At 53.6% G+C, this 24,478-nt stretch overlaps 1 protein-coding gene across 3 annotated transcripts in view; it reads left to right on the top strand.

Moving 5' to 3' along the window:
* The first annotated feature begins 374 nt into the window (after window positions 1-374).
* UBASH3A (ubiquitin associated and SH3 domain containing A) overlaps window positions 375-24,478 on the top strand; it is a 40,041-nt gene continuing 15,937 nt past the window's right edge. For all 3 annotated transcript variants that reach the window (XR_001138122.1, XM_012659975.1, XM_012659976.1), the window contains exons 1-7: window positions 375-568; window positions 2,330-2,383; window positions 5,638-5,824; window positions 9,377-9,575; window positions 12,728-12,897; window positions 13,663-13,871; window positions 23,496-23,622. Coding sequence is in view for 2 of the 3 variants with exons in the window: in XM_012659975.1 (XP_012515429.1) it covers window positions 456-568; window positions 2,330-2,383; window positions 5,638-5,824; window positions 9,377-9,575; window positions 12,728-12,897; window positions 13,663-13,871; window positions 23,496-23,622 (1,059 nt within the window). In the remaining variant the exon portion in view is untranslated. The remainder of the gene's footprint in view (window positions 569-2,329; window positions 2,384-5,637; window positions 5,825-9,376; window positions 9,576-12,727; window positions 12,898-13,662; window positions 13,872-23,495; window positions 23,623-24,478) is intronic.

Genomic DNA, 24,478 nt, shown 5'->3' on the forward strand with positions numbered 1-24,478 from the left:
TTCAAGCAAGCAGGGACAACAGATACAGCGTAGCTCCACATCTCCTTCGCAGACAAGGGGACTAACATCCAGGGTTGCTCGAGTAGGCAGCCAGGGGACCCAGCAGAGAACCCCCAACGTCTGCTCCCACTTCCTCCCCCCACGCTCTCAGGCACTCCTGCTCCCAAATGCCACCCAGGTCTGTGTAGACACTGGTCCCATGGAGGGGCTCAGTTGGGCCTTTGGGACTGAACCCCCGGCGTGGCAACAAGGTTGGTGGGCAATGCACCCCACACCCCACAAAGAGAGTTCTGAAAACCAATATCTCATGCAAACAGGATATCGGCTTTTGTCAGAAACATCAAAAAGGGGTTGAGGTTTCTCCTCGCAGCCTCAGCCCCGCCACTCTGCCCGGCTTTATCTCCCGCCTGCAGCGAGCGCAGACGAGCGAGCCTCTCGCACCTCGGCAGGAAGAGATGGCAGCGGGGGAGACGCAGCTCTACGCCAAGGTCTCCAACAAGCTCCGGGGCCGCAGCACCCCCTCGCTCCTGGACCCCCTCCTGGCCATGGGCTTCCCGGCGCACACCGCGTGAGTACGGCCCGGCCCCTGCCGACCCCCGCGCCGCTTCCTGCTCAGCCGTGCTCCTCGCGGGGAGACGCGGGCTCCGCAGCAGGCCTCTTCTGCTTTTCGTAAATGAGAGGATCTTGACCTGCCCTGCGGCTGAGGCGGGACCTTGAAATGTGTGAGAATTAGAAGCCATGTGCTCCCAGAGCCGCCCCCCTACCCCGGGGCCTGGCTGTAACCTCTTTGTGTGCAGCTCAGGGACTCTGAAGGTGACATTTCACGGTGTTTCACACTCTAACGTGAAAGACCCCACAGCCCACTCAGTCTCTAACGCTGAGACCCGCTGGGAGAACCGTCAGCGGGACTGTGTCCCTGAACTGAACAGGGACAGCCACGCGTCCGTCCTTAAGTAGAACCTCTTGACTGTCTTAGAGTGAAGTGAGTGGCTAAGAAGCCACAGAAACCGTCCGCCCGTCCCTCTCATCCGAGGAGTCGCCCCCCTCAGAGAGGCAGAAACCAAACAGACACGGGGTTTCTTAGACGGGGTCCTTTTCAGATGCTTATTCGCGTGGAAAAATACATCAGAAACACACTTTCAGTAACCTCGGGTTCGGGAGGAAGCTGACCTTTCCTCCGACGCTGTAACAAGTCCTCGAGCAACTTGGGAGGAATCACGTTGCAGCCGGACCCCTTCCTCTCCTCCCCAGTCAGGGCCTTGTCCTCGCGCTCCGTTCACGGGCAGCTGAGTGACACGCGTGCAGGGCGGCCGCCGGGGTCACTCATGCCTGGACCCGTCTTGTCTCACTCACCTCCCAGGCGCAGACCGGACGCCGGGCCCGGAGAGGGCAGCTGGCGTCGGGGGCTCCTGGTGCCTCTGAAGGAGCCCCCACCTGTTCCCCACTGAAGCCGTAGTGTGGCTCACACCCAGCATCCTTCCAGTTCAAACATTAAACACACGTTGGGGACGGAGAGATGTGCTTTACATTTCTCACCTACACTGGTGCTCCTCCTAGTGAGGCTCCGTGCCGAGGCCACCCGGCTAAAACCTCTCCAGGCAGCCACAACCCAACCCCACTAGTGTTCGCCGAAACAGCAGCGTAGGCAGCCCCCTGCGGGGTTCCTCGTGGATGTGGGCCGTTTCCAGCCCGAGCTCCCGATAAATTACCTGAGCTGTGCTCTGTGCTGCTCTGTGTGGTCCAGTCCGCTAAACGGAGTTCAACAGATACACAGCCGGGCTGCCATGATGAATGAGACACCACCCCGGGTTCAGGGACCTCGAGGTCTGGCGGGGGAGACGCGCGCGTCAAGTGAGCCGTGAGAGCCATGATGAGCGCTCGTGCGGTGGGGAACGCGGGAGAGGGCAGCAGACCTGGGCGGCCTAAGGAGGGTGTTTCCCGGAGGAGGAGCACGTGTGAGCGGGGCTGGAAGGATCAGTGCCATTTCGCTGAGGGATGTCGGGGTAGGAAGCTCGTGTCCCAGCCAGGGGTGTAACCGCTCACGGCCAACTGCCGGACCCACAGGTGGGTCTGTTTCACTCCAGTGCTGTGTGGGGGTGGGAGGGGAGACGGATTGCAGGGGTGGGCGGAGGTCAGGTCCTGAGTGCTTGGACCCTGCAGAGTGGACAGCCAGGGAGGGGACCAGCTCCCAGCCAGAAAGCCAGGCAGCCAGGCTCTCGTGGGGCACGCCCTGCGGGTCTGGTGGGTGTGAGGCAGCATCCCGCCGTTCGGACCCTTTTCCAAAGAAGGCAGGGCGTGACTCTGAGCGCCCTGTGTCTGTTCCCTGTAGGCTGAAGGCGTTGGCAGCCACGGGCAGGAAGACGGCGGAGGAGGCGGAGGACTGGTGAGTGTGGCTGGTTCTCGGGCCTGGAGGCGTTTGGACAGAGCTGCCTGTGCCTGAGACTCCCTCCCTCCGAGGCGGACACTGGGCCGTGCCCAGCATCCGGGTAGGATGGGGGCCATTGTGAAAGTGAAAGAAAATAGCTCTGAGCCTACCCAGGCTTCGTTCAAAATGGAAAAAGAGAGAGAACTTGGAACAAAGCTTTTTTCACTTAAAAATCTCATTTAATCCAAATCTGACTGTCAAAGAAGAAAAAAATGTATGTGATTTCATTGACTAACTAGGGAGGAGCCATTTGCTGGTATAAAATAGAGGCTGCCGTACTGATGGGAAGAGAGTCTACCGGTGGTCGTAACTCTCCCCTGGGGGTGCAGGCGGCTGCCTCAGGGTGAGAGCCCACCCTGGCTCTCAGCCCACCAGGCACCAGCCATGCAACTCTGCAAGCCGCCGGGCGCCTCGGGCCACAGTTTTCTGCTCTGGGGATCCAGGAGAGGACCCCCTGTTCTCCAAAACCCTGTCTGGCCTGGATGTGCCATGATGCTACCCTTCTGTCCCCAGGTAGGAAGGCCTCTGCTCTGGGGTAGCCACAGTGAGGATCAGACAGACCCCAGACCCTCCCCACAGCAGGACAGCAGGACTACACATGCCGATAATAGATTTATCCGGTGTTCCCAGTGGGAACCCCCTTCCTCCTCCAGAAACTCTAGGCCCGGCATAAACATGCAACCCCTCCACAGGACAAGGGAAGTTCCCAGAAGACTCGGGGCTCGTCTAACTCTAAAGCCAGTTGCCATTTTTTTTTTTATAGACGTGGAATTTTGCTCTGACACTCAGGCGGGAGGGCAGCGGCATGAACATAGCTCACTGCAGCCTTCAACTCCTGGCCACCACACCTAGCTAGTTTTTTAAATTTTTTGTAGAGACAGGGATCTCACTATGATCTCACTATGTTGCCCAGGCTGATCTTTGAACTCCTGGGCTCAAGCAATCCTCCTACCTTAGCCTCCCAAAGTGTTGGGATTATAGGCGTGAGCCACTGTGCCCAGCCCAGTTGCCAATTTTGAATTAAAACCCAAACCCACTGCTGTGAGGACGTGGTCAATTACGACTCAGCCAGTGAGACTGGGAGACCCTCCAAGAAACAGGGAGACAACCGGGTCCCCGAGACCCAACCAAGAGTGGCAGACATCTCACTAGTAATCGGGGAAGTGCAAATTAAGGTACCACTAAAACAAAAAAGCATCCAGTGTTGTTGGGGAGGGGAGGAGGGTCTCACACTCGCTGTGGAGGGCAGGCTGGGGCGTCTGTCCGACCTTGACAAGGGCACGGCCGACCACCCTGCAGTCCCACGTCCAAGCACATTCCCTGGAGAAACGCAAAGCGCCTGAAGAGACATGTACAAAGATCTTGACCACGCGGTTATGAAATTTTAAAAAAAGAAGATGTAAGCGTCCAGCGATGTGGGAATGAACAAGTCCGATATTACACATGTGTAGGATATAAACTGTCACGCAGCCTCGAGCAGATTCACACCGACGGACTTACACAGATGTGTGTGCGTCAACAGGAATACATCACAGGAACATTGTGCAGTAGAAAATGCAAATCGCCCAATAATTTGAACAACAAATTGTTTTAGTGGTACCTTTTTTGTTTTAGTGGTACCTTAATTTGCACTTCCCCGATTACTAGTGAGATGTCTGCCACTCTTGGTTGGGTCTCGGGGACCTGGTTGTCTCCCTGTTTCTTGGAGGGTCTCCCAGTCTCACTGGCTGAGTCGTAATTGACCACGTCCTCACAGCAGTGGGCTTGGGTTTTAATTCAAAATTGGCAACTGGGCTGGGCGCAGTGGCTCACGCCTGTAATCCCAACACTTTGGGATTTATGCAAAGCAAGTACTCTCTATAGATTTGTCGCTTAAATTTCTGGGAGAAAACAAAGCAAATCCACAGCTGGGGTTAACTCTAGCAAGGGGGAAGGGGGAGCCAAGACGTGAAGGGGCATCGCTACCTCAATTAGCATTTTGTTTACATTTTGTTTATATTATGTGAAGGACGTGCTCTTCACAACCAGCGTTTCCCCACGCAGATGCTCGCTGCTCTCTAAACTCAGGATTCTACCACAAGCACGTCCCTGAGTCATTAGAAATCTTTCAAAACCATAATTTCCACTGAAATTATACATGATAGGTTTGCTATCATTTACTATCATTTATCTAGGTTTTTCTCTTTCCCTTTTATAAATAACCCTACAGTAAAATTTCATATGTAAAGTTTTGACCATACAGTATTTTTCCTCTTTCCTTGGGACAAATTTCTGGAAGTAGAATTTTGACAGGGTGTGGGTACGTTAAGGCTCTTGATCCGTGTCCGCAAATTGCTTCATATGAATATAAGGGTTGTACAGATTCATCCTCGAGTTGCTGCTGCGCCTTTGACACCACCGAGCATAACTTTCATCCCTAAAAATACCTTGGTTAATTTGACAGACGAGAAAAATGGTGTCTCGAGGTTGTTCCCATTTCTGTTTTTATTATTAGTGAGAACGGACTCGTATGCTGGGTCGTGCAGCATTTTTCCTTGAATCTAAAATAATTTACTAGCTGGGCACAGTGGCTCACGCCTGTAATTCCAGCACTCTGGGAGGCCGAGGCGGGAGGATCACTTGAGGCCAGGCGTTTGAGGTTGCTATCAGCGAGGCTGACACCACCACATGCTCTCCCGGGCAACAGAGTGAGACTCTGTCTCAAAAAATAATAATAATAACAACTTACTGAATCGAAAGAAAATATAGTGACCACCTAAACGTTGCCTAGTTTTTTGTAGTTTTGATTTTTATATTTAATTTGAAGTTTGAGGTAAAATAAACACATGCGTTTTTTCCACAAAATTGTTCAACACCAAGGGGAGGCTTGGACCGCCCCTTGTGGATTTTGTGGATTTTTCTACAAAATCATTTGAAGGGTAGGTTTTGAGTCTTCCTGTAAACCCTCTTTCATTTTCTCCGTCTTTGGCTTTGGAATCAGATAACGTGGGTCCGGGAGCAGGGTGGACGCTCAGCGCGTCTGCGGGCACGCACGGCCCCGCTGCTGGGCGTGTCCCACCGCGCACAGCTGGAGGATGGACTTACCTGCCGCACACATGTCGCGTGCTCTGTACCCCCACGATTCTGCCCTGCTGTCACTGCTGTCGTCTGTCATCGATGGGGCAATAGCTCTGTCGTGACACCCGGTGAAGGTGGCCCCTTCTCTGTTGCAGGCTGCATTGCCATCGCAATGACCCTTCCCTGGACGACCCCATCCCCCAAGAGTATGCCCTTTTCCTCTGCCCCACGGGGGCCCTGCTGGACAAACTTCAGGAGTTCTGGAGGGAGAGCAAGCGTCAGTGTGCAAAGAATAGAGCCCATGAGGTCTTCCCCCACGTCACACTCTGTGACTTCTTCACGGTGAGTCGGCAAATGTGCCTTTAATGTTCAGCATCACTGCGGCCAAAGTCATTTCTCTGTGACAACAAGGCAATGACAGGACAAAGCTGATTTATTTGAATGGTATGTCAGAACCGTAGTGTCAGCTGGCCCCTTCACGTGGGCTGTCCTTTACTTTCCTCCTTGCCTCAGCTGGTCGACTCCTACTCATCCTTCAGGACCCAACTCGTTTATCCCGTCCCCTTTTTAAGTTTTCTGCAGCTCCCAAGGTAGAGGGGGTTGTTGCCCGTGTTTTGTGCACATCTCTAGTGGCACGTTCATGTCCTGTGGGTGGTGTGTCTGGTGCAGCTCTGCACCTCTCACCAGAGTGAGTCCTAGAGGGACGGTAGTGCCTCAGTCCTCTTTGCACCCAGAGATAGCACAGTGCCGGAAACAAAGTGGGTGCCACCTGGATGCATGGTGAGTCCACTGAGGAGTGGGGGTTGCTGGCTAGTCACAGATGCAGAACTTCTCCCTGTCCCAGGGACAAGCCCTCCAACTTAGACAACGGTCAAATGGGCAGCTTCCCAGGGCTCCGGGAAGGTGAGAAGGACGTGGGAGTCATTCCAGGGAGAAGGAGGGGACATGAGAATGAGGGAGGAGCAAACGGCCACATCCTCCATGGCTGCCGACAGGGGAACCTGGAGCGACACACCCAGGTCTGCGGCCCTGGCCCGGCCCGGACTCTGCTCTCGGGGAATGGGCTCGATCCCCCAATTCAGGGGCCCTGTCAGGGCCCGCGGCACCCCCACCCCTGCACCGGGCTCCTCAGAACGGGCGGAGGAGAAAGAAAACCTCTGTAGGGAAGATTTCTGGGGACATCCCAGGAGCAGCAGCACCTCCCAAAGCCAGCCCTCGCCCGACTGCCCGAGACCCGGGGATTCCCGGACACAGGACTAAACCTGGGAAAGCCCCGGGCAAACCGGGTGAGTTGTCACCCTACGTTGACATCGATGGCACTTGTGCCAATCAGACTCCTTTCTGGCTTGCCCTTGGGAGCTCTGCAGGCAAAGAAAAGGCAGCCAAAGCCAGCAGTGAAACAAGTGCAGACACCAGACACGCTCAGGCCCGGCGGTGAGAGCAGACCCGGCCTGCCAGCTCCTTCCCCCGGCCACTGGGAGCACGCACACCCACACTTACATACATGCACATGCATGCTTACATGCACACAAGCATACACACGTACAGACATATGTGCTTACACACACATGTACGTACACACACACTTCCATACATACACACACACACATACATACGCACATGCTTACACACATACATACATGCAGTCACTTCCATACATACACACACTTACATATATACACACGCCCACACTTATATACACACATGCATGCTTACATACACACATACACACATGTGCTTATACACACGCGTACATACACACGTGCTTACATACACGCATGCATACATGCACGCACACTTGTATACATATGCACATGCTTACATACATGCATGTGCACACACGTACATACATGCACACACTTGTATATATACACATGCTTATCGACATAAACTCACCTAAACTTACATACATACGTACATACACACATTTACACACACACATTTACATACATACAACTACATACATATGCCCACACTTACATACATGTGTACACACATACATACACACTCTTGCATACATACATATACACATACATGTGCACACTTATATACACACATTTAAATATATACATGTGCACACACTTACATGAATACATGCACACGCATACACACCCTTATGTGTGCACACATGCATACATGCACAGGTGTGCACATACATGCATGCATATATAGTTACATACATATGCACATAGAGACGCGTACATATACACATTTACATACATACACACAGAGACACAGAGTCATCGTCTTACATACATACATATGCACACAGAGATACACAGACATACATGGACACATACACACAGATACACATATACAGACACACACGGACACACATGCACACAGACACGGGCATACACAGGCACACACACAGACGTAGACACACATACACATACAGATATACACAAACACACACAGACACATTCGCACAGATACACAGAGACACATAGGCACAGAGACACAGGCACATACAGATGCACACAGACACACACACAAGCACACACGGACACATGCAATTACACAGACACAGACACACGCCTCCCTTCTGTGGTGTTGCCCCCCCACAGCTCCGCACCCCGCATCCGACCCCACCGTGGGTGGCTGAGCACCCGTGCGGGCGGCAGTGTACAGAGATCCACCCTACGCCTGCAATGCTGGAATATGAAAACGCCGCCCACCGAGGGGTGACAGTGGCTACGGCCATGTCTATACTTTGACTGTGCTCGAGACCCGGAAATTCAGTGTGGGCCGGTTCGTGAACGTTGAGTCCCTCGCTCCATGGGACGTGCTGAGGGCCTTCCGCACACTTTTCTGGTCACAGCCAGAGCAGCAGGGAGAGAATCGGCAGGAGGGACGCAGCCGGTGCCCGGTCCCCGGGGGAGAAGGGACGCACACTGGCGACTATGATGCGGTTTACACTGTGGCGGATAAAAAGGGCTGTGGAAATCCGAGTTGTGCCGGCAGCCGGAGGTGGAAGGGATTGGCTCGGCTCCTGCGGGGGGACGTTGTGTCTGAGTTTTCACCGTGGTCCGAGGTGGCCCGTGGCACCAGGGAAGGTCTTCAAGGCCAGGCAATGGCCGGGCCAGGGCGGCGTGCAGCTCCGCGCCCAGAACAGAGGCGCCGTGCCTGGTTGTGGGACACGGTGGGGTGTGGGTGGGACAAGGCGGGCAAGGGGGTGTCCTCGCCTGTCAGCGCCTGGTTTTCAGGCTGAGCGGCGACACCAGTCTCTCCTGGTGACAGGCGGTGCCTGCTGCGTCGGGTGGGGTGGCAAGGTGGGAAGAGGGTCCAGAAGAAGGGGTCAGGCCCTGCAAGGAGCAGACCCCAGGGCGGAATTCCACATGGAGAGAGTCACTGGGAAGATCCCGTGAAGGACAGAGGAGGAGGAAGGACCTGGCGGGGGAGGGGAGGAGGGCAGGGAGCGCCTCGCCGCAGGGCTGCCCTGGCACAAGGCGCCCAGGCAGAGCCGTGACCGCTGTCCTCGCATGCTTAGCCTCAGCCCAGAGTGTGGATTCTGAGCCGTGGCCCCCACAGCTGCCTCCGAGACTGCAGGAAACCTCCAGAAGCCAAATCCTGTAATCCCGAGAAAGCCATGGCCCGCAGGACGGAGGACGGACTCCGGGCAGACACGGGGTCACACCAACAGGACATGGAGAGGGGGACGCTGCCAGGGTGACCGGGGATTTCCTACCGGGGCACTTAGAGGAGATTCCACTCCAGAAAAAATTTCACTTGACATATTGAACTATAAACAAACCCATAACCTCAGACACACATTATCATTATCACAAATTGCCATAACAGTTTGAACACGAGAGTCTCACCTTGATTGCTGTATGGTTTTTATTAATTAAACTCTAACCAGAGACGAGGACCCTCGTCTGCCTCTTCCCTCAGTGTGAAGACCAGAAGGTGGAATGCCTGTACGAGGCCCTGAAGAGAGCCGGGGACAGGGTCCTGGGCGCCTTCCCGCCGGCCGTCCCGCTGGTGCTCCACTCCTCCATCAGCTACCTCGGCTTCTTCCTCAGCGGCAGCCCCGCCGACGTCATCCGGGAATTTGCGGTGACCTTTGCCACCGAAGCCTCTGTCTTAGCAGGTAGGCAGCCCCGGCCAGCTGTGAACGCGGGCCCGGTGAGCAGTGCTTGAGCCCTCATGTCCCGGGCTGCGCACACCCAGCTTGCACGCCAGGGAACTGGGGTCCGGCAGCGAAGCTCGGACGGCAGGTCGGGCGTCCTCCTGGGCGCAGGGGCTGCACCTGCCCCAGCCTGCACGTCTCTACTCCCCACTTCTCGATTTGCAGCCAAGCACATTGACCTTAACCTGAGGCTGAACAATTTAACCAGGCCTCCTCACTGAGCCGCTGCGTCCTTCAAAAACGCAGGCGAGTAGGAGGGCGCGGGACACACCGTGGTCTTCTCCGTCAGCAGGACTCGCCTTGTTTGCATGGATGTGGTTTTTCAAAATGCTTAGCGATGTGCCGGAGGCCTGGGAAACCGCCAGAGGGTGCCCCGAACACCAGGCAGGAGTGGGCGCAGCCGGTGACAACGGTCACTCGGGGTCGTCCCCACCCAGGAGAAACGTAGCCCACCCGATGACGTCAGTTTCCCAGCATGAGCTCGCTCCCCTCTCCTTGGCCTCTCAGGGCAAAGATTTTTCTAGACTCGCTTTGAGAATCAGCAAAATTCCCCTTTTCTCCGAACACCAGCCCCGGTGTGGGGATGTTTTCCTGCCTCCCCATCGGGGCCGGGACCTGAATCCAGTCATTTCGGTCCGTTTCCTTTCTCTGCGACATGGCGGGGCTCTCGCTCTGGTTGCCGTTTTCGTGGAACCGCCCCCAGAGTTCCCGGCACACAGAAGTGCTCAGCGTGGCCGTGGTTTGCCAGCTCTGAACCGCAGGGGCCGCGGGCCCTGGTGGGAGGCCCCCTGCTGTCTGCCCCATCCTCAGACGGGTGGGAAGCGTGGGTCCCGGCCCAGAAATAGATCCGTGAATCCTGGAGTGGGATTTACAGGTTTGGCTGCCGGCCCGGGGGTCTGAGAACAAGATCTGCTGGATAATTGTAAAGTCACCAGGTCTCTGTGGACCAGCCGCCTTTATCGAATGACGGCGCTTTAGTGTCCGTTCCTCTAAAAGGTTCTTGTTGTCCTGATGTGAGTGTCGCATCGCTTGCCTCAGGGCAGGCTTGGCGTGTCACTTACTCTTCCTGCCACTCCCAGCTGGGTCTCATTTTAAACATGGGGAGACTGAGGCTGCCAAGGGTAAAGTGTCTGCCCAAGGTCACTGCGCTGGGCTGAGTCGTGTCCCTGAAAATGCACGTCCACCAGGGACCTCAGAGGGTGACCTCATTTGGAAATAGGGTCTTTTCGGATGTGATTCCTTCAAATGAGGTCACGCTGGATGAGGGCGGACTCCAGATGCAATGGCGGGTGTCCTCGTAAGACGAGGAGAGACACAGACACAGAGGAGAAGGCCACATGGGGTCAGAGGTAGAGACTGGAGTGATGCCGCCACGAGCCACGGGGCGTCTGGGTCACCGCAAGCTGCAGGAGGCAGGAAAGGGTGTCCCCTGGAGTGGGGCAGAGCAGAGCCCAGCGACACCTTGATCTTGGACTTCTGGCCTCCAGAACTGGGAAAGGGTCCATTTCTGCTGTTTTAAGCCACCCAGTGTGTGAGGGTTTGTTATGGCAGCCCCAGGACACCCGCACGGTCCTCCACCCAGTGCGGTGGGACTGGCGCCTGGACCCGGTTCCGTCTCGCTCCACCCGGCCCGGGTTTCACGCTGGGGCCCCACTTCCTGGGGGGCCAGCTCTGCCCTCATGTCCACGTCCCAACCCTGGGCAGGCTCCGCTCTGCCCTTCCGCAGCCCATGCCCTTGGCCTGACCCTGGCGGGGCGGCTAGGAGGGGCCTTCCTCGGTGAGGAGTGTCCAGTCACAGCTCCGCAGGGGCCTGGGTCCCTCTCAGGGCAAGTGCACGGGCGTCCTGCCCCCGCTGGCCCTGCCCAGCAAAACCCCCAGGGCCTGGGCCACAGAGAGGAGGAAAGACAAGGGCCCATTCAGAGGGTGTGACTCACTCGGATGCCACTCAGATGACAACCGCAGCGGGTCTTTCCCCGGCCACGCTCGTTCACGTGGCAAGGCCGTCCTCCCTCACTGCCAAAACATGTCAGAAAAGGAATTTCCCCTCCACCTACACCCTCCTGCTCTCAGTTGCTCAGCCAGCAGCGCGGGGCGGCGCGGCGCGGAGACTGCAGGGCTTTGCGGTTGCTGCCACGGTCTCGCCGCTGGCGCAGGAGACGTGGGCGTGGGAGGGCTGTATGCAAGTCCCCAGGAAGAGCTTGAATTGCCCCTGGCACGGCTTAGGGGAGAACAGGTCCTGCTTGTCTGGGAGGCCTTGCCAGGGAGAGGCGGCAGGTGACCACTGAGCGCCAAGAGATGGCAGTCTCAGCAGGAAGCCGCATGTCAGGGGACTGGGTCCCCACCACAGCCCCGGCAGGCAGCTCTCGCTGTCCTTAAGCAAAGCTGTCGAAACGGAAGCCAGGTCAGGCCAAGATGCACGGCCAAGGTCGCCCTGCTAAGGGGCACAATGGAGTACAAAGCCAGGTCTATCTGATACCAAAGTCGGTGCTGTTCCCGTCATGACAGCGACCACCCCCAGAACATAAAACAGTCCGTGGCCGGCTGAAATCAGATCCTGGCTGCTTTGGTGACACCGGGCACTCTGCTCCTGACCTGAGATTCCTGCAAGAGAGCGCTGGAGCTGTGGGGGCAGAGGTCACCCCAAAAACCTGGGGCTCAGCCACTCCCGGGACTTCCCGCTTGACCAAAACAAGGCACACATTAGAGACACTGCATGTTTTATAGGGTTTCCTTGCTTCCTGAGTGAGACTGTACAACTGAACAGAAAGCCGTTGACCTGGAGCTCGGGCCTGAGTCCAGGCAGCTGAGGAACGTGCGCACGCCAGGGAGCGCAGACGCCGTTTACTCTGTACATTTGAGTCGTGTGTTTGGGCAACCAGCTTGCAAACTGGGAGTCCCAGAGACCCTGCACCCTCATCTCCATGCCTCCTCTTTCCTGTCTCCAGGAGTCTGCAGGTGTCCAGCCACCTCCTTTATAACGAGGTGCCGCAGTGCAGGGAAGGGGCGGGGAGAGGCAGGGGCGCTGCACGTGCAGGTGTTCCTGCTGCCCTTCCCGGGGTGTGGCGCCGTAGGTAAAGGTGCCCCCACGCCCCTGTGCTTCCCTGCCCCCACAGACTGCGCCGTGAAGCCCTGCACCAAGCAGCTGCACCTGACCCTGGCCCACAAGTTCTACCCCCACCACCAGCGGACGCTGGAGCAGCTGGCCAGAGCCGTCCACCCCGGCCACGGCTGCCAGTGGACCGCGGCACTCTACTCCCGGGACATGCGCTTCGTGCACTACCAGGTGAGACTCAGCCAGGAGGCTGGCGGGTGTGGCTGGATGGGACCCTCTCCATGTGCAGGAACGGCCACCCACCTGACAACACGCACCCCTGGGGGCCTCCAGCCGAGGGGTTCTAATAGAAATGAGAGCTCTTCCTTCTCTAAAACCATTTCCTTTCTTGTGCGATTTGGAACGGGCATTCTTTCATATGAGTTGCAGATGCACAGAGATTTTAAAACAAAGTAGAAGCATTTCTGATATAAGAAAGGACTATCGTAAAGGTATATGAACACATGTTTTGCTTATTAATTCATTTTAAACAACGATTTGGGCAAAGCCTCATTCAAGGACCTCCTTCCCCGTGAGACCCTGGGCGTGGAGCGAAAGTGTGCGCTGCTCCTTTCAGGGAGCGACGCGAATGCGTCCACCGCGTCCTGCGTCCCAAGAGAAGCTGTGAATAACCTCACGCCAGGGAGGGTGCCTGTGAACGTCTGGTTATGCTTTGAGATCTTTCGTCTACAAAATAAGTACGTGGATGGATGATAGCTAGCTAGATAGATAGATAGATACAAATTTTATTTCTAAATTTTTCCGGAGAGTTCTGTGCTATATTTTGTTACACACTATGCTCTGTGTCACCAGCAAAGGCTGGGACACTGTCTTGGGGACACAGAACACATCAAAGGAGCCAGAAAGCAGGAGGCAGCATGTAACAGGCCTCCCATTGCTGCCGTTTCCCGATGCAAATCCTCGCTTAGGACGTGATGCCACCCGCCTCTTTTCTAGACCCTGAGGGCCCTATTCCAGTACAAACCCCAGAACGCGGACGAGCTCACGCTGAGTCCGGGCGACTACATCTTTGTGGACCCCACTCAGCAGGAGGAAGCCAGCGAGGGCTGGGTGATCGGGGTCTCCCAGAGGACGGGCCGCCGGGGCTTCCTGCCGGAAAACTACACGGACCGAGCCAGCGAGGCTGACACCTGGGTGAAGCACAGGTGAGCACTGCCCCCGCCGCAGCCCCGCGTCGCCGCCTCCTTCCGTGGTCCCAGTGTCTGTGTGCTCCCAGACCCCTTCCTCACTGGTAAAATTGCATTCTCTGCGGTGGCAAAATTACCCCTGCAGGTGTGTAGTAAATACCTTGCTTGATTTGTGGTTTTCTGCTGATAATATTCAGAAAACATGAATTACTCTGTATTACTTTTCTGAGATAGCAATCTCAAAATTATCGCAAAATACTACTCCCTTTTTATGAGCATATTACATTATACTGAGAGGTTCTAAGCGTGGGTTTATTTATTCTTCTGCTTGGTGTATAAACTGTAAAATCATAAGGTGCATTATTAGTTTTCTATTGCCGTATAACAAATTAACACAAAATAACAGATAAAACAAAAAATGCAAGTATTATCTTATTGTTTTCATGGGTCAGAAGTCAGAGCATGGCATAACGGGGTCCCCTGCTCGGGGTCTCCCCAGGCTGTAACCAGGTGTTGGCCAGGGCTGGGGTCTCAGCGGAGGCTCAGGGTCCTCTCTGAATCTCCTTGAGGCTGTAGCACTCCCAGGGGCATGTGTCTTTATGCCCAGCTGCACGATCCTGTGATTTTAGCACATTTAGCGTCATCTGGTGAGGGAAGGATGTTCAAAATCACCAGGTACCAATTCCCTTTTGTTTAATGGTTCTTGCCTCAATGTATCTGTCTCCTCTGCCATTTTACTGTAAGTAACAAGAAAAAAACAGGCGATACATTTTTTTTTAATTTTTAATTATTATGGATACATAATAGTTGTGTATCTTTATAGGGTACATGTGGTGTTTTGATACAGGCACACAATGCAAATTAATCAAATCAGGGTAACTGGGGTTTCCATCAGCTCAGGCATTTATCATTTCTTTGTGTTAGGAACATTCCAATTCCACTCTTTTCGTTGTTTTAAAGTATACCTGAACTTATTATTGATTATAGTCACTTCTTTGTGCTACCAAATGTTATTCAATCTATCTAACTAACTATGTTTTTGCAATCATTAACCACTTTATCCTTCCTCCCTGCTACCCTTCCCAGCCTCTGGTAACCGTCACTCTACTCTCTGTCTCCTTGGGATCAGTGGGTTTTAATATCTAGCTGCCACCTATGAGTAAGAACATGAGAGATTTGTCTTTCTGTGCTTGGCTTATTTCACCTAACATAATGTTCTCCAGTTCCATCCATGTCCTTGTAAATGGCAGGATTTCATTCTTTTCTGTGACTATAGAATATTCCATTGTGTATATATATGTATCACAATTTCTTTATCCATTCATTCATTGTTGGACATTGTTGGACAACATTGTTGGACATTCCAAATCTTGGCTATTGTGAATAGTGCTGCAATAAACATGGGAGTACAGATATCTTTTCAATATACTGATTTCCCCTCCTCTGGGTATATACCTTGCAATGGGATTGCTGGGTATATGTTAGTTCTATTTTTAGTTTTTTGAGAAACCTCCATACTGTTCTCCATGGTGGTTGCACTAATTTACATCCCCAACAGTGTATAAGGGCTCCCCTTTCTCCACATCCTCACCAGCATTCGTTACTGTCTGTCTTTTTGATAAAAGCCATTTTAACTGGGGTGAGATGATATCTCACTGTTCTTTCGATTTACGCTTCTCTGATGAATAATGATGTTGAACATCTTTTCATACACCTGTTGGCCATTTGTATGCCTTCTTTTGAGAAATGTCTATTCAGATCCTTTGCACATTTTTTATTGGATTATTTGATTTTTTTCTATCAAGTTGTTGGAGCTCCTTATATATTCTAGTTATTAATCCTGAGTCAGATGGGTAGTTTGCAAATATTTTCTCCCACTCTGTGGATTGTCTCTTCACTTTGTTGATTGTCTCCTTTGCTGTACAGAAGCTTTTTAGCTTGATATGATCACATCTGTCCAATTATGCTTTGGCCACCTGTGCTTTAGTGTATTACTCAAGAAATCCTTGCCCAGATCAATGTCCCAAAGCATTTTCCTAATGTTTTCTTTTAGTATTTTCATAGTTTCAGGTCTTAGATTTAAGTCTTTAATCCATTTTGGTGTGATTTTTGTGTATAGTGAGAGATAAGGGTCTACTTTCATTCTTCTGCATGTGGATATCCAGTTTTCCCAGCACCATTTATCAAAGAGACTGTCTTTTCCCCACTGTATGCTCTTGGCACCTTTGTCAAAGATGAGTTCCACTATAGATGTGTGGATTTATTTTTATCCCATTGGACTATGTGCTGTTTTTATGTGACTACCATGCTGTTTTGGTTACTACAGCTCTGTAGTATAATTTGAAGTTAGGTAATGTCGTTCCTGAGCCCAGCCAAGGTAGGCACTATTATCGTACTGGATAAAACTGAGGCACAGAGAGATCAAGTTACGTGCCCACACTCACACAGCGAGTGAGTTGAGAAAGCAGGATTCAAACTGGATCCTAATCCCCAACTCAGGCTTTCAACTGTTAACTAAGCTGCCTATAGAAGAGATCATTATGTTAAAAAAATCGGTCAGTGAAATAAATGATACATTCGTACAATAAAATCCTTGTAGCTTTAAAATAATCATGAGGAAGTATTTTACGTACTGATGTGAAAAAAATACACAAGCTACATTGATAAATGACAAAAATAAGTAGCAGAATAATGTGTATAGTACGATACCGCTTGTGGGGAAAGGAGGAAGTAACACATATTTGTCTGTAAATATACACGCATGATATGTACTTACAGACATGTATGTGCCTAAAAGTTCCCTGGAAGGGAGAATGTCTAGAAACCTCCGACCGTGGGGTGAGTGTGGGAGCCAGGAGAACAGCACAGGAATGGGAGGGAGGCTCTTCATCATTGTAACATCATGAACTACATACATGTATTACTTATTCAAAATACAAATCGATGCATTTTAAATTTAAAGAAAAGAATATAGGAAATTGGGTCACGGGGAGAATAAAGGTAGAGATGTCAAGAGAAAACCAGGGCTGAGGTTCGCACATCCGCACACCCTGGTGCTGTGAGCTCCCCGCACCCAGTAAGAAAAGGGGTAGGCCTCAGACAAGACAGTGACAGCCGCCCAGATGTATGCAGACCGGAGGCTCAGGATGAGCACAAGGTGCTGGTTTAGACATGTCCATGGGTCCAGTGGTCACATCAAAATCACAGGATGTTGGTGCCGCAAGGGACTGTAGAGATGACACAACCCTCCTGCGTGGGAGATAAGAACACTCGGGCCAAGGCCAGTGAGGTGGGTGATGTCACACAGAGAAGGAGGCACTTGTGTCATTTTGGAACCAACTTGGTCCAATAAAAGGCTTAAGGGATAGAGAGGAGATGCTGGTTACACCCTAACTGGCTGGGGCTCCCCTATGGCCCATGTCCTTCACCCTGCCCAGGAAAGGAGAGTTTCCTTGTCACAGAGGAAGCACCAGGCAGTCGACAAGCTGGGATATTTCTAGAACTATGCAGGACACTGAAAAATACGAGTTTGTGGCTGTGATATTTTCACTTCGCAATGAGTATGTCAGGCACCTGTCACCAACATGACCATCCCAGCTTTTGGACCTGACATTTCTGGGACTGTGCTTTCTAGTGACAAGTTTATCGTAGGAATTAATAAATAGTAACGAAAACTGCAATGAAAGGAAAGAAAAATAAGCGCTAGACTAGGTGCGTGGGGTGTCTGACGGGCCCTGTTTTGGAAGCACCTGCTGACAAATCGTGACATGTGACTGGGCCAGAATAGCACACGGTGGGCACCGTCAGACTCAGTTGTGCTGTAAATCTTTTACAACTGCCGAAAGTCCTTATTAAACACAGAGTTTTTTAAATCAGAAAATGGTCCTTGAACATCTGGACGTATCACTAACATGCTAAGTAGCAGGCAGTGTAGTCAGAAGGCCCTGTCCAAAGGCTGGCTGGCCCGTGGCAGATGGCGGCTGTTCAGATGTTTGGCAAATACCTCCCACCAGCCGCAGCCACAGGACCCAGACTCAGCAGGTGCAACCCCAGCAGCAAGGCCTGCCGGCGTTACAGGGCCCACAGCAGGCCAGGAACAGGCCTGCTGGAGTAACGGCGTCTGGACAGGCCGAGAACAGGCCCACAGGTCCACCAGCAAGGACTGCCCTGCCTTCCACAGGGGGCATGTGTCCAGGTGAGAGTCTGCAGCTCGGATGCCTCTTACCTGGCAGTTAAGACTTCGTTACGGCCGCCCCGGCAGACTAACACGGGCACCGTCCGTGCAGCCACACAGGCTGCAGCTACGTCCTTTTAAGAAGCGGGGAGAATTAAACACATCTGTTTCTGTGGCACAAGGCAAGCACAGTGGTTGTCTGAAGCTGCAGAGACAAACAGAAACATCAAGGTGCAGAGAGCCTCCTCCCCGCCTCCCACCGCCAGCGTTTCCGTCGGAACCTTGATCGCACTTCATTTGAAAGACTGGCAAAAAAATCTCAATTTCGCTCCCTAAACCCCACAGGTGTCATTTATTGATAGCAGGCTTTGCTGTCTGCCTGGGGAGCCGCAGCAGGGGGTGGGGGTGCCCCCGCCTCGCCCTCAGGAAGGGGAAAGCAGCCCACACTTCCTGTGTTAACACGACGAATGGCGCCCCCGCTGCTCCCCGCGTGTTCATCTGAAGGGGGAACTGTCAGTGGTTCAGCATGAATGTCAGTATTCTTGGTCTACTTGCCATCAGCTCCAGTTTGCTTTTCATACTATTGGCCCTCCCTGGCGCTAGGACAGCATATGAACAAAGAAAATCCGTTTGGCCCGGACCGTGCCAGCAGGGGTTCACAGATCAAGACGGACAGGTCACAATGACATGAAAAGAGAAGGTACAACTGGCAGAGAGTTCGGGAAACATGGAGCCAAACCAAATCAAGACGACCTGCGGGCAGCGCACGGCCGGGCACATGGCTACGGGAGCGCAGGGCAGACAGCCGAGCCGTGGGAGAAACGCGCCCTTCCTGGCTCGGTACGGGACTGGGGCGGGGGCCTGGGGACCTGCTGCTGGCTGTGTGAGACGGGGGCTGGAGGCCCCTACGAGAGAAATGCAAACGTTCACAAATGGGCTGGATAGGCAGAGAAGCACCGTGTTTCGTGGCTGAGAAAGTTGAATCCTGGGAATGTATCCATTTCTCCCAGAGTCACTCCCAGGTTTCATGAAATTCTAGGCAAAATCCTTTGCTGGAACTTCGCCAAACGGATGGCAAGTTTATCTGGAAGGACAAACAGGAGAGAAGACCTGAGAAAACTTTGAAAAGTAAAGGTACTGAGAGGAGACACTTACCCTGCCATGGGTCTAAAATGTGCTATAAATCTGCAATACGGGTCAGAGGGACAGACAGACAGACAGCAGGGCAGGACCAGCATCCCAGAGGAGTCCTCTCTGACGACGGGCGCACCAGAGACAGGGAGAGAAGCGGACGCAAAATCAACAATACCTTATGTCTCTTCACATCAGCCTCTGAAATGATTCCCGGCAGTGTCGAGGAGCTAATGGAGAAAGGAAATCGCTTAAAAAATAGACGTCTGTGTAAAGGCTTGTGTGTCTGATTTCTGGACCGGGAAGAGCTTTGGGTGAGAAGCAGCGGAAGGCATCTCAAAGTGAGACTTCACAGATCTGTCTTTAACAGCGATTATTAAATGCTTAAAATTTAAGACGTCTGTTCGTTAAAACTCACAAAGAACATTACGACCCAAAGCAATGCTTCTCAGAAGCTATTAACAAAGTCGCCAGCCCCTCAAGGGTCACCCTCTGGACCTGTTACCTGCCCACCTTCCTCCCTCCTGCTGTGGCCCAGTTCCCTGGCTACCTGGGTCCCTGGACACCGTGGCCCTGGGCGCTCTGGCCCCAGCCGACTCACGTCTGACTTCTGCGCTTCACTGACCGACAGGCCGTGCACCGTATTCTTCACACACAAAGTCTTCATGCAGAAACTGCTAGGAAACACTAAGGCTCCAATAGAAAAAGTCAGCAAAGAACATGAACAGGAGAAAAGTAAATGAGAATAAAACCCTGCTCACCAGTAATAAAAGAAATGCACAAAAAATCAGGCCCCGTTTCTCTCTTTCAAATCAGAAAAGGTTTTTATTTTTTCTGTTTTTAATATAAAAACAGTATTAACACTGGTGAGCACAGAATGAGTTGAGTGTCCTCCTTCAAAGAAGGTGAAAGTGAAAATCTCTAGAAAGCAAATCAGCAATGTCTCCAAGAACCTTAGAAACAGTCTCACCCTCTGGTCCAATGGGTCCCCTCCTGAGACCCCATCCTAAGGAAGAAAGAAATCGGGATTTGCACGCGAAGGTGTTCTTTGCCAAATTATATATAGTAGTTTTGAAGAAATGGACGCAACTTACATTTCTGACAATTAGGGAAATGGTCATGCAAATTATGACATGCATATTTTAATATTATGCAATCATTAAAATATTTTCAAGTAACTCTAATAGCACGGTGTATGTAAATGTGTATACACTGTGTTTGCAACCATGTAGATAAACGCATGCACGCTCGCCCCACGGACCGCCCCTCAGCAGGAGAGCCATCCTCCAAGCCCCCGTCTCCCGGCCCTTCGCACGCCTCACCTCAGCTAACTTCCACGTCCAACCCTTGCCATTGCTCCCTTGAACATCCCCCACTCCCTTGTCCCTTCTGCTGCCTAGACTCACCTGGCCAAGCCCTAACCCAGCGGAAAGTGCCAGAGAAAACCACCCCATGCTGCTGGGTCTCACCCGCAGGTCCTGCCTGCAACGTCTCCATCTGCCTTGTCCATGCAGGCTCCCAGCCATGCCCACTCACACCTCCCACGCACCTCCCCCTCCTCCCTCTCGTGCCACGACAGGTGCAGCAGCCAGAAGAGTGCAGGACGCTCTCTGCCACGCCACCACCTCCGGGTCCGTGTGCTCTTCTCCCCACTAGACAGCGGGCCCGTCCAATCTCCTAGCAAGGCAGCTGCCCACTGGTGCCTCTCGGCCCATCCTCCTGGGCATCTCACGCCCTCCAAGGACATCCTGGCAGCATCATCTACTGTTCCCTGCATCCTCCTCGATCATTGCCACCAGCAGACAAGCATGCTGTTACCTTAAAACAACATCATCAAGCAAAACCTCTTTATCCCATTTCCCCTCCAGCTACCGCCCGTTTCTCTGTTCTCGTTTGTAGCGAAACCCCTGGCGGGAGCTGCCTATATTCTCTGTCTCCAGGGGTCTCCTCTCCTTCTCTCTTAAAACCCCGCCCGGTTAGGCTTCCCCCGCCACCACCCCACTGACACTGCCCTTGTCCGGGTGGCCGATCCCCTCCACACCCTGTGTCCGATGCTCAGGCCTCTGCGCCCCTTACCTGACCCTGGGCAGCAGCATCAGGCACCCGGCCGCCCCTTCCTTGTCCCCGCCCTCCCTGGCACCCAGGGCCTCTCCTCCTGGGTGTCCTCCCCGCCAGCTGCTGCCCATCCTCCCCTCCTGGGCTCTAACCTCCTTCTGCTGGGGCCCGGCTCAGCCCCCGGACGTGTCTGTGAGCCCCGTCCCCAGCGTGCAGCTTCCGTGCCTTCTGCGTGCCGGCTCCCCCGCAGCCAGGTTCCTCCCCTGCACCCCACACTTGCCGTCCAGGCAGGCTCAGGGGCTCCGTGTGGATTGCTGGGTAACCTTCTAGACTTATCACATCCAAAGTCGAATTCCAGCTCTTGTCCCAAATTCTGCTCCGCTTGGTCTCCTTATCTTATCAAGGGCAATTTTTCTTTCCAGTTGTTTGGGCCCAAAGCCAGGAGCCTCCGGACCCCTCACTTCTCTCAGGCTCTGCTTCTGATCCATCAGAAAACGCCGTTGGCTCCACGTTCAAAATATAACCGAATCTGACCATTTTCGTGCCTTCCACGGCTCCCACCTGGTCTCCTGGGTCGTGGCCAGGGGCTCCCTGCTCTCCCTGGACCTGTGATCTTGTCTTAACTGCCAGGAGGCAGGGACCGACCCTCAAGGTGCGGTGGGCTCCACACCCTCCCACCAACCCCACCGGCCCCGAACACCATCCCTGCAGCCGGGCCCCCCACGCTGTTCCCTCTGCCAGCAGCTGCCCTGCGCACCTGGGGCCCACCGCCCTCAGGCTCTTCCAAATGGCACCTGCGTCGCCCGAGGGTCTTCGTCCCGCATGTCTAACACTGCAGCCTGCCCCCACCAGCTATCCCCATCCGGCTGCCCCCACCGGCTGCCCCACTTTATTTTAGTCCGCGATTTTTTCACCTACTAGACTACGCAATTTTCTTTTCCTGAAAAGGTGGTTCAAACTCAAAAAGAGCGTAAGGAAGCAGCCCACGCGTGGATGGGTGAGGGAGATAGGGTAAGGGTCAGTGGGGAACGGGGCTGGAGAATTAGGGATTTTTTCCTTCTTTTTTAATTGGCTGCATTTTCCACGTTTCTAACATCAGAAACAAAATATCCCGAATTCTTCCAGTGGATTAACTGAGAGCAAGAGCAAAATGTCAGCAGGAAATATTGGGAGGGCAAAGGACTTCCATGCCTAACGTTCACACAAGCCGGAGAAATAGTGGACTATTTTTAAATCGAGTTTTCAAAGGTCTTCCCCTTGGAGAGATGGATCACTCGCTGTTCCGAGGAGGATTTAGGCGACCATTGGCTGTTCTCACGCACGGTCTTCCTCCGCCCGGCAACCCGCCTGCTCCTTCCAGACACGCTCACTTTGGGGGCCCGTCACCCCCTCCTGTTCGGGAGCCTGGAGTTCCCTCTGCTCCGGTCTGCCCCGATCTTTCCCCTCAGTCACCCCGCAGCTCCCGGGCGCCTGTCCACCCCACGGCACTTTGCTCGAGTCATCGGAAGGGGCGATTTCCTCAATCCCTGCAGCTCCTTCCGCCAGACACCCCACTCCTTCGCGTGTCCCCGCGGCTCCTCCACGTGTCTGCTCCCTGCTCGTTCCTGCTCCCCTCGCACGCCCCTCTGCAAACCTCTGGCCGTTTCAGAAGGTGATCCAAGAGGATGGCATATTAGTGGGGGCTCCCCAAAGAGAGACAGAGACAGAGAGGGGGGAGATTTGTTTCAAGCAATTGGCTCAAGATTGTGGACCTGGCAAGTCCAAAATCCGCAGGGCAGGCCAGCAGGTTGGAGACGCCGGGAAAACTGACATTGTGACTCAAGTCCAAAGATGGTCTGGAAGCAAAACCCCCTTCCCCAGGGGACCACAGACTTTTCTGTTAAGACCTTCCACTGATTGGATGAGGCCACCCACCCGTGGGGGGTCGCCTGCTTTACCCAAAGTCTACCGATTTAAGGGTTAATCTCATCTAAAAATACCTTCCCGGTGAACTCTAAAATAACATTTGACCAAATATCCGGGTACTGTGGCCTCGCCAAGTTGACACAAAGAACCGACCAACACAGATGGTGATAGCAGCGTAACAATAAAACAACCCCACACTGCACGCCTACTGTGTCCCGAGCACTTTGCACACACCGTTTCCTTTCATCCTCACACTGGCCTCGCCTGCCCGGGTTGTCCTGAACATTCTCAAGCACGTACATGACCACACGCTGTGTTTCTATGGCAACAACCTCTCTCGCATCTCCGTTCACGCCTTTGATCTTCTTCCTCCAAAGGACGTACACCTTCAGCCTGGCCACGGACCTGAACTCCAGAAAGGACGGTGAAGGCGGCAGCAGACAAAATGCAGAATTTCATCCTCCACAAACGTCGATGAGTCTCAGCAGCCTACAGGCTCCGCAGGTAATAGCTTTCCCTTTTTCTTAAAGTCAACTAAGCAAAGCCGCATTTTGTGTTAAGTCCAGGATGGACGAGCTTCCTGGGCACAGCTGTGTTCTGTAGACACATCCTCCCTGCTGCCTCGGAGCACAGACGGGGCGTGGGTTCCACAGGGGCTGAGGCACTGGGGGCCGCACCTGGCCCACCTGCCCCGGGCGGGGGAAGCCGCCCCGTCCACTGCTAGGTGCCCTGTCTGTGTGCTCCCGAAGGCAGCATTGGTCGTGGCACTGGGACACCAGGCAGGGAAGAGGCAGGGACCCAGCACTGCCCAGAATCCTGAGTTCTCACCCCAGTTCCCTCGTTAACGAGCCAAGCAACCCCAAAGAAGTCACCTCCACCAGTGCTGTGGCTTCTCATGTTTCGAGGCCGGGCTAGACGAGGTGAGGGGAAGGAGCCTGTGCTCCAAAACCCGGAGGGACAGCAGCCTCGGGCCAGGGTCCCGGGCATGTACAGGAACGCAGGCTGCCAGGCGGGTCCCCTCCCTAAAGGTAAACAGCGATGCCGTGTCCCTGTCTGTGCGGGCGGCAGGTCGGTCCTCTGATCTGAGCTTCGCTCCTCCTCACAAAGGGGCCCCAAGAGCGGGTTGCACCTGCAGCTGGCCCTGGCAGTGGAAACACCACTCCGACCCACATTGAGTCCAAATCGATTCCTCCACGCCCTGCCGCGTTATATTAGGATCTCTCATCCCAGCCCCCCAACTGCCAGGGAGGTGTCATTCCTGCCCCTCCCTATTGTAGGGATCTGAAAGGTGGGCCGGGAAGCTCGATGGTGCACACAGTCTCCTACCCCACATCAGCCTGCTGGGCGACATGAGACGGGT

Source organism: Propithecus coquereli, unplaced genomic scaffold, assembly GCF_000956105.1.
Source record: "Propithecus coquereli isolate 6110/MARCELLA unplaced genomic scaffold, Pcoq_1.0 Scaffold644, whole genome shotgun sequence".
Taxonomy (NCBI): Eukaryota; Metazoa; Chordata; class Mammalia; order Primates; family Indriidae; genus Propithecus; species Propithecus coquereli.